This window comes from Neolamprologus multifasciatus, chromosome 3 (assembly GCF_963576455.1).
Source record: "Neolamprologus multifasciatus chromosome 3, fNeoMul1.2, whole genome shotgun sequence".
Lineage (NCBI taxonomy): Eukaryota > Metazoa > Chordata > Actinopteri > Cichliformes > Cichlidae > Neolamprologus > Neolamprologus multifasciatus.
The window spans coordinates 5128772-5138918 of record NC_140441.1 but is presented as its reverse complement, the minus strand read 5'-3'; the positions used below and the strand labels follow the sequence as shown (position 1 = coordinate 5138918).

The 10147-nt window shown below is 42.1% G+C and overlaps 1 protein-coding gene across 1 annotated transcript; it reads right to left on the bottom strand.

Moving 5' to 3' along the window:
- Window positions 1-520: 520 nt before the first annotated feature.
- LOC146521204 (nuclear factor 7, brain-like) lies at window positions 521-2561 on the bottom strand. The gene has a single exon (XM_085138523.1). The coding sequence runs from the start codon at window positions 2286-2288 to the stop codon at window positions 894-896; it is 1395 nt and encodes a 464-aa protein (XP_084994649.1). The 5' UTR covers window positions 2289-2561; the 3' UTR covers window positions 521-893.
- Between the last annotated feature and the right edge of the window lie 7586 nt (window positions 2562-10147).

Here is a 10147-nt window from a genome sequence, read left to right as displayed (position 1 = left end):
CGTAACTATTTTACGCAAATAGCTAGCTGTATATCAGCTAACTCGGAGGCCAGCAAACTCAGGATTGCAAACTCAGGATTCACACTGGAAATGTGGTTTGTCTTTAAAGCTCTAAAAACAGCGCTTTGCTCCTTTAAATCTCTTGCCCTCCTTTATTTGTACTGACAGCAAGTGCTCTGAATCCACACACACTTTCAGTTCTTCTTCTGCTGTAAATGAAGGAAAAACGAGCTGATTAAACGAGCTCAGTCATTACAAACTTCCTGCTGATGTTGGACGACACGCTCTGCTTTGATACAAAATAAAGCTCAGAATATTTTCTCTACACTAGTTTATCTCATGACTTTGAATCCCCCTGAAGATACTGACAGTGAAGCATGTACATAATACTCCAGCCTTTCAACTCTGAGCTTATTTAGTTCTATCAATACACTGAAATTTCATTTATGTCCTGAAGAAAGTCTTTAATCAAACAGAATTCAAAGATCAGAAACATTTCATATATGCAGTTAGACATGAATTATTGTTTCAACAATATATTTATTGTTGTCATAAACAGACAAGAAGACAACAACAAACTGCTCCTCCCATTCAACACATGTCAGTCCATATCCCAGCAAACTAAATCATCTCCATTTACACATCAAATAGAAACATGAATCACTTGTAATGATTAGAAACTTGATAGAATTTCAAATCTAGTTTGGGGAGTCATTCAGTGAGAAACAGTGAAATGATTTTCCATGTGAAAAGGTGGACAGCAGAAACAGAAAGAAACAGTGAGAACTAAAAGAGAAACAAAGAGCTTTGGAACAACGAGGCAGCAGGAGGACAGCTGCAGTTTAACAGCTTCAATTCACTGACAGGAAACAACATTAGAAATATCATCATCCTCAACTCATCTGCTGCACTGACACTGACACCTTCAACGGACACACCTTCAGTTTACCATAAATAGGGTTAATATGTGGAAACATCCTGTGAGTGAAAGTGTGTGTGAAGGTGTGTATGTGTGTGTTAGTATCAGGATCAGAGAACGACAGCTTTCCTCTGTTCCAGTCCAGATTCACTCTGATCCTCTGGAGCTTCTTCTGTACTGAGAGAATGGTGATAGGAGCTGATGGTGAGTGTGTGTAGTATTTACCCAAAAAGAAAGTTATTCTGAATAATCCAGACTGCATCAATCCCTTCCTTTGCACAGACTCTTCAAACACACCAAGTTCCCACCCTTTACTGTCTCCAACTTCAACATCACAGCTGTAAGATCCTGAGTTAAAGCCCTCAGAGCCCAGGACAGAGCTGATCAAATCAAACCTCTCTGGATTATCAGGAAGCTGCTGCTTCTCTCCTCCTGCTCTCACACTGGTCAGATCTTCAGACAGGATGAGTTCTGGATTTGCAGTGTTTGGGTCCAGAATGAGAGGAGTGTAGGAGACCATGTCCTTCATGTTGTTCCAGATGTTGAAGGTCAGGTTGCCCAGGTGTTTGGCCTGGTCTATCAGAGCTCCTGAGGGCAGCTGTGGATCATCCAGCAGGGGGCAGCGCTGGACTCTTTCCACTGCAGCCTTGTAGTTGTGCAGGAATGAGACGTCTTCAGCTCTCAGCTCCTCCTCTGTGGCTCTGACTGTGTCTGAAAGAGCTGCTATCTCTCTGCTCAGAGCCTCCATCTTCTCCTTCATCATCCCACTCTTCTGCTCCTCTTCCTCCCTCAGTGCAGCCAACCTGGCCTCCTCTTCCTCTGCTAGAAACTGGTGAAGCTTCTTAAACTGCTCCTTAATCTGCCTCTCTGTGTGTCGGGCCTGGACCTTAATGTGTTCTGCTGTTTGATCAAACTTCACTTGAACTTCTTCACAAACCTTTAACTTCTTCTTTAAGAGCTCCAGAGTTTCCTGAAGTTCCTTCTTGTGTTGTTGTGCAGCTTCATCAATGGGTCTGAATCTGTGATTGGTGTGATTTTCTGAGTCTCTGCAGACGACACACACTGGCTGCTGATGGTCCAGACAGAAGAGTTTGAGTTTCTCAGAGTGCAGACTGCAGAGAGCCTCTGAAGCTCTCTGATCTCTCTCCTGTAAGAACGACTCACACAGGTTCTTTAAAGCTCGGTTTAAAGGTGGTTCTTCCTTTGAAGATCTTGTCTTACAAACTGGACACTCAAGTATCCGTCTTTTTCTCCATCTTTTCTTCAAACAGTCTTTACAGAAGCTGTGGCTACATGACAGAATAACAGGATCTCTGAAGACCTCCTGACAGACCGGACAGTAGAGATCCTTCTGTGATCTGGAAGCCATTGAGTCTGTGAGTGAAGCTGAAAACAGCAGACAGGAAGTACAGTCAGTCCTGGCTCCCCTCCCTCCTCTACTACCTTCACTGAAACTTTCTTTGAGTTGTGTTTTTGCTCAAACTCACATTCAGTGTGTGGAGCGTCAGCAGCTTGAAGCAGCAGTGTTGGAGTTTTCCACTTTTCTCTCCTGTAGCTGGACTCACTCAGAGGAAGCTGCTAGTTTGGTCTGAACTCAGTCTGATCGTCTGTGCGTCTCTCTTTTCTGAGGAGGAGGAACAGCTTGTTTCCCAGTTTCTCTCAGGTGAGTGATGTGAGGGGTGGAGTTACATTCACCTTTCTTTTACAAGGGCTGTTACTTCACCCATGAAAATGGGTGTGTTTTATTCCAGAGTTCAGACATTTACTTGTCAGCAGCTGTGAAACAGATCACCATATGAAGCTCAGAAAAAAAAGTGAGTGAGTTTGTGAGTTTTTATTTTGAAATTGCTTCTGGAGCTTCAAGTAAAAAAAGTTGTGTTTTTTCTTTTCATCTGACTGCATTACGTTGGAGTGTAATGCAAGAACAGAAATCGATGATTTCATCTGTTCATTGGTAAGAACACAAGTCATCAGCTCATTAATTATAAATCCTATGAGCTTGTTTCTCAAGCTTTAAAGAGTCCTCTTTAAAAAGAGGACCAAACGAGGCAGGACCAGACAATGGAGCAGGTTGTGGCGCTTCAGGCTGCTATGTGGAAACCATAGATGGTGGCACTGCAGGCTGGAGGCATCCTCCAGACTCTCCAGCTGAGACTGAAGACGGCTGAAATGATCCCTTGGGACTTTATGGTTAAATGGCTGTTAAGAAACCTCTACTAAGGAAAAGCATCAAGCAGAAGAGTTTTGTTTGGGCAGAAAAAGTTGGTCTCTACATGCATGGTTCCCACTGTGAAGCATGGAGAAAGAGATGTGATGTTGTGGGGGTGCGTTGTTGGTGACACCGTTGGGGATTGTAATTGAAATGTCATTATTTAATCTATTGATCACATGTTTTAATAATATCACTTTTGTGTCACTCATATGCATATAGGATAGCATCACAAATGTGTTCTTCACACACGGGATTAAATCTTTAGGTGATGGCTGAGTTGTAACTTTCTCTTTGAAAGGAATGTTTCAAGTCTTATTTGTCACATACAAGTCAGCACCTGCAGCAAAATTGACCCCAAAATTGTCAGAAATTCCATTTTCTGCAGTCTTCGTCAAACACAGATACAAACTGTTGGCCATGGTCTGAGAGAATTTAGGTTGATGAGTATTTATGGGTTTAGTAAATGGGATACAGTCTCTGCTATGGCCCTGCAAAGATGGAATATCTTTGTCCAAAGTGTGCAGTAATGTACAAAGATTATTAAATATAGACTTCTACTTTCACTGCAGGAAAAGGGGTCAAATCCCAGCATTTCCCAAGGCCTGGTCACACCCACATCATTGGACCAGAAATGGTCAGTGTAAATGTTTTAACAGAACTTTGCACAAATTGTTTCACAGTCTAGATACCTGGTTAGCAGCTAATATTTCTACAGCGGAGCCACTACTGCTTCTCTGGGTAGGGTAACAGAAAAGCTGCTGTGTTACCCTTACCTTTTTTTTTTCGCTTTGTTTTTTCTGCTTTGCTTGTAGGTCAGGGAGTATCCGATTGCATAATTAGCAGGGCAATACTTAGCGTTAGAGTCAGCTCACTGTCTCAGGCACAACTGATTCTGTGGTGATGTTTCATTTTTGTTTATTGCTTAGGTTTTAAGTTCCCATGAAAAATAATGTTGTTAATGTTGATTTATTTGTGTTTTGAAAGCATTAAGTTTTTTATTTTTTATAGCAGTTTATGTATTTTAATCTACAATACTGATAGATTGAATAGATTGTTCATTTGCTTTAATTTGGAGATTGAGTTTATTTTGTGTTTTGGACATTTTGGTTCTGAATGATTTGTAAATTCTTTTTTTTGTGTCACAGTACTGGTAGGAGGCCCTCTTGTAGCTGCAAATCACAGGTGTCTTTCTGTAACTACAGTCAGTGAAGAGGATGACTGTTTTCATGTTTTGGATATATTCAAAGCTTTTGTTTACATATTCAGAAGCTGAAAGCCCAAAGTGGGTGTGACTGGGTGGAACCTTAGTGGGGATCTTGTGTGCCATGGTTATCCATGTATGTCTGGTTTGAGTGCACTTTAGTGTGTGTAGAGACGAAGTGTATATGTGAATCAATAAACTAATTTACACTCTAAACCAAGTATTTGGCTGAAGTATAACTGACCTGAGTGCCTCCTTGGTAATCAGCATAGTTTTGAACTAGACTAGATATGGGTGAAACTGGATGAAATTCTCAGGGTGGTGCTGTCAGCTTTTTCCTTGTAACAGCAAAGCTTTTGAGCTTGCAGTCACCACACTATCACCCTAGTATGTGCGCACCATGATTGCATTCCCTTTTTACCCTCTCATCATCGCCCTCTCATTGCCACATATGCACACCAGCATCTTAAATGGGAATTATATAAGAGAAGAGATGCTTACTTTATGATCTACAGCAGGGGTCAGCAACCCTAGGCACGCGTGCCAGCTGTGGGTTAACTGATGGCACGGCCATAGCTGGACTGGCCATCAGGCATATCGGGCATTTGCTCGGTGGCCCGATGATTTTTTATTTTTTTCTGTAATGGTATAAACAATGAAAGGTGTTGGATTGGCCAGATGCTGGCCGGTGTGTAAAAACAACTCAGTTGTTTGGTGGTGGCATCGCGGAGCTTCCACAGATTCAGTAAAATTAACAAGTGGTGGAGACCAGCAGGTGGATGAGGGAGATTGGAGGCAGGATGAGGAGAGACCCGAAGCGGCCGCCAGTCCGAGCGTCAGGTGAACTGAACTTCAGGTAAGAAGTTATGACCTGCAGTCTATCTGGGTCAGATATAAACCAAGTTTAGGTGGAGTTTATTTTTGTTGTTGTTACGTGCCAAGAGGTGTGGCTTTGCTTTTGTGTTCTATTTATCTTTCAGGTGTCAAGCCTCCACCTATTGGCCAGTTCGAAGTTGATTGGCATGTGTCTATTGGCTGGTCTGGGCCCAGTTGGCCAATCACACGCCGAGGATCACTACAAATGAGCAGCTCCCTGGCCAGCTGGTGGCTGCTGGCTTCTGCTATGACAAACATTTGCAAACAGGCTTCTTTGTATTATGTGTGGTGGGAGGCTGGACAGGTCAGCTGGGGTACCCTATACACTGATTACAGGCGTTAAACTGTTAGACACACTAGGTTATGCAGTTGATGCCACTTTTGTATGTTTTCACTGACCTTTTGTCGAGCAGCTAGATAGGCCTTTTGTTTTGCATTTTTGTTTTAGTTAGGCCCTGGGAGCTCTCGACCTCTTTTTGTTTTATTACTTTCTTTGATTTGGCTCAACCGCCCAGTCCTCCTCCCCCACCTTTTTTCTTATAGATTTCAATAAATCCTGCCCGATTCTTAACTGTCCTGTAACACTTTCACGCTTTGCAAATCATTTCACGTTTTTGATAGTTATGAAGACAGAATATGTTTTTAAAGACATGATAGGCTGTTGCTATGGTGGTTGCTGTGGACTAGGGTGGACCGCGTCCGATTCCTGTTATTAGCTCTCCGCCGTAGGAAGGCTGCGTTCCATTTACAAGTAATGACAGTCTGCCGTAACTCGAACTCAAACCCCCGTTCATGACACGCACACACACACATAAAGCACTTTGCCTCACAATGACAGTGCAACTTTACTAAAACCTTTAAAGTATCTGATATATAGGATAGAAAAATGAAGCAACCAGAGATTTAATGATGAAGACTCTGGGTTCTGTAGTTCACGTTTTACAGTCCTGAATGACTCTTTGCATATAATTTATTGAAGAGGAGTTTAGAATGCACTTTACATTTAGACTGTTGCTGTTTAATTTTTTACATTGTTACTGTGTTATGTCATGAATAAGGTTCACCTGCTGGGGGTTTGATGGATCAGCTGGACAATACAGTCAAAGACAGACTTCATTCATCATAGAATCCTAGTTGGATTTTTGTTTTCACTCATATTTTTGAACCAAATATTGAAAACAATTCTGACAGACTGGATACCTGGCCAGGTGTACATTACCTTTCACTTAAGCATCCCAGGACAGAACATTGTGATATTATTTCTTCCAAACTGACCAGAATCCTCCCGCATTCAGAGAAATTATTACGCATTTCGTGTTGAGCTGAGAGGGGACGCAGTTTGACCCGGACTTCAGCTACAATGAAAAAGACACAAAGCTAGAGTTATTCTTTGTCTTTGCTGCACAGCTGCCTCTTCTTCTCTCATTCTCTCCCCCTGTCTCTCCTGTTGCTACTTTAATCATGAAACTGATCAATGATCAGCTGATCAGCTTTTCTCTCTTGTTTGTTTATCGCCCACTTTGCGCCAGAAACGTGCTGCTGTTGTCGCACTAAACAACAGCAGCACGTTTAAGCTTGATCAGCTGTTGTTAGAATTTATTTAATATTACTTTCTAGTATCAGCTGAGGTTTGCTGGAGCCACAGCTGTAAAGCTGCTGGTCATGATATCGGTTTGTATATCTGGTGAGAGGGAAACTTGAAGATGAAACCAGGAGATGTCCTTACTGAATCATCAGAGCTGAACAGGTGATGGAGAAACAGGTTTACCTTTTAGGTGACATGAATGAGCAACACGTTCTCACTCCCAACTCGTCAAATGTGTAACACATGGTCAGGCTCCCTCTGCTTCACTTAGCTTCGCGTCGAGAATTGATGTGCAGGGTCCTCTCATTGAATACTATAGAGCTCCCTAAACGTTGCTTATTGACGACAAGAGATTGCCGTGGAAGAGCCTGTTGTATATTTCCCAAATCACATTGTAGTGACGTATACAGAACACAATAAATTATATAATGTAAACTAGGGATGCACCGATACCGGTATCGGTATCGGGTATCGGCCTCGATACCACATTTTCTAAAGTACTCGTACTCGTTGAAAGTCCCCTGATACCGAGGACCGATACCACGGTCTGAGACCTGTCTATGTTTGAGCGGCATGTAAGGGGTTAATCACAGGCCCCCGAGTGCCCGCCCCCAGGCCCCGAGTACCCGCCCCCAGGCCCAGAGTGCCCACCCCCAGGCCCCGGCTGCAGCTCAGAGCAGGGAGAAGGCGAGGCGAGACATATCAGCCGTGTGGAACTATTTCAAAGTGAACAAAGACGCGAAAACAAAGGCAGACTGCAAATTGTGCTCAGCGAAATTGTCCAGAGGAGGCTCTAAAGGTAGCGCATTTAACACAAGCAATTTAATCAAGCACCTAAAATCCCAACACAACGAGTACAAAGAGTTTACCCACGCTTATTTACCCACGCTTATTTACCCACGCTTATTAGCACAGATGAGCATAGCTGATGCTATAGCAGTGGGACGGAAAATAGTTGGGCATTTTAAACATTCCGCCTTAGCCTACTCCCGCCTCGAGGACATTCAGGGACAGCTCAACCAGCCAATAAAGAGACTGCAGCAGGACGTACAGACGCGCTGGAACAGCACGTATTACCTGCTCCAGTCCCTCCTTGAGCAAAAGCGAGTGCTGGGCGTGTATGTGTCCGAGCACGAACTCCCTGACTATCTCACTATCTCTTATGGAGACGACTGTTGCCATCCTCGCCCCCTTTGAGGAACTAACTAAAAGAGTTAGCAGCTACGATGCACTAGCCTCTGATGTCATCCCAGCTGTGACTGTGCTAGTGAGACTTCTAAACAGAGAAACAGACGAACAAATTTAAAATTAAATTTTGTTTTTTTATAATTATTTATTCTGTAATATGTTGCATACAACATGCTTTTCATTTTAAATAAATGTTCTTAATTCCAAACTAGCCCCTTGTTTGTTTATTTTTTGTTAAATTATAGGACTAAAGCTGTTACCTGCAAATTTAAATCATGTTTTTATTAAGTACTCGGTATCGGTATCGGCGAGTACTGAAATGCAAGTACTCGTACTCGTACTCGTTTCCAAAAAAGTGGTATCGGTGCATCCCTAATGTAAACAACTACCTGAGATACAGCAGATAAAGTAATTATAGGCTATTACTTTTGTATCGTTTGTTGCATTTATGGAGGGAGTGATGTATGCTGGGTAATGGCACAGCTAGCGACTGGGTGACTTTATTCACCCGCTTCGGCTGTTATCAGTCCATACAATGGGCGTTATTAGCACAAATCAGTCCCATAGATATGGGCCATCTCCTGCTAGATTGTTCAGAAGGTTGTTATCATCCATCCAGATGGAGGATCACTAACAGGAGCGTGGGAAGACTCCAGGATCCACTCTGGCTGGAATCCGGTGGATACAGCAGTGTTTACAGGTAAGACCATTTAAACGGACAGCATTTATAGAATGACTATTAAAAGTCAGCGAGTGTCAATAATGTTAATGTGGTTATGTTACACCGAGTGCTAATATAACAGCTTTAAGATGCATTTGTAGATATTATTACGTATTTTACCGTCTTTATGGTGCTAGCTTAAAGTTACGGTGTAAACGTTAGCTTATATTGGAGTAAAGCTGTTACTGTTTAAACGATGTTAGCACAGAAATATTAGCTTCTGTCATGAAGTTACTAGTTAATAAAGTTTCAAGTAAAGTGATTAATCGCAGCCACAGATTGACAGCAAAAATCTCGATTAGCTTCAGTGCATCTGTAATAAATATGTGCAAGTTTCAGTGCTTCGTTTAAACTGTATGATACTTATACTGACCCAGGGTCAGTGTAAAATACAATCCTAGCTGTGGAGACTCTATGTTATTCCTCTAACAGAGCCTCCACATGTTCCCACTGTAATTTCCCCCTCATGAATGAATTTATGCTGCACTAATCTGAATGTTCGGGGGGAAATCAAACGCATTTTACTCACAGTACTGAAGCTGACTTACCTTTGTTTGAATGACAGCGTATTCACAACATGGAGGCTAAAAAATAGCCAAATCTTGTACCCAATCCTTTGTAAATTGGATGTGCGCCTCCAGAGATTTATAATGGCGAAACTGGTTCACCTTGTACTCGCCAACTCCACAGACAAGGTAAGAAAATATATAAGGCTAAGTCAATAGCGGTTTGTCTTCAGGGTTTCTACTCCACTGCAGTATTTCATATGGCTCCAAATTTCCAATGCACTCTATTTTCTTCAAGTACCGTATCTTTGCATCCGGACACAATCTGTCTCTATACCGCCCTTTTTCTTTTGAGCTGCTTTTAAGCATGTTTCTAGCAACCATCCTTCCAAAACAGTGTGTTTGTTTTGATTCATGGCCCAGAAATAAGGCGCCATGCTCCCACAATACATTGCGCCATTACATCAATTCCAAAGCCCTATAAACTTTATGTCGTGTTCCTGTACCTTAGACTGGAGCGTGACAAGCTTTGAAAGGACAGGCATTGGCTGCATTAATTTAAAAAAAAAAGATTTTGAGACAGCAATGGTGCAAACCTCACTTGTTTTCTGTTTGTCTTTCTGTTATAGCCACTATATTTAACTTTCTGTTCCTGAGACTGATCTGGAACCTTTTCCTGTCAGAAGTCATACAGAATCATCTCAGCTGCATTGCAATCACCAGAAATCAGCCCAACAGAAGATGATAAAAATGTCATCAAACAGAATTCAAAGATCAGAAACATTTCATATATGGAGTTAAACATGAATCATTGTTTCAACAATATATTTATTGTTGTCATAAACAGAATGGTAAATGGCCTGCATTTGTATAGCGCTTTACTCAGTCCCTAAGGACCCCAAAGCGCTTTACACTACATTCAGTCATTCACCCATTCAC

Bases quoted from the DNA above. Each gene is read 5' to 3' on its own strand.
- LOC146521204 (XM_085138523.1), bottom strand. From the start codon at position 2,288: ATGGCTTCCAGATCACAGAAGGATCTCTACTGTCCGGTCTGTCAGGAG.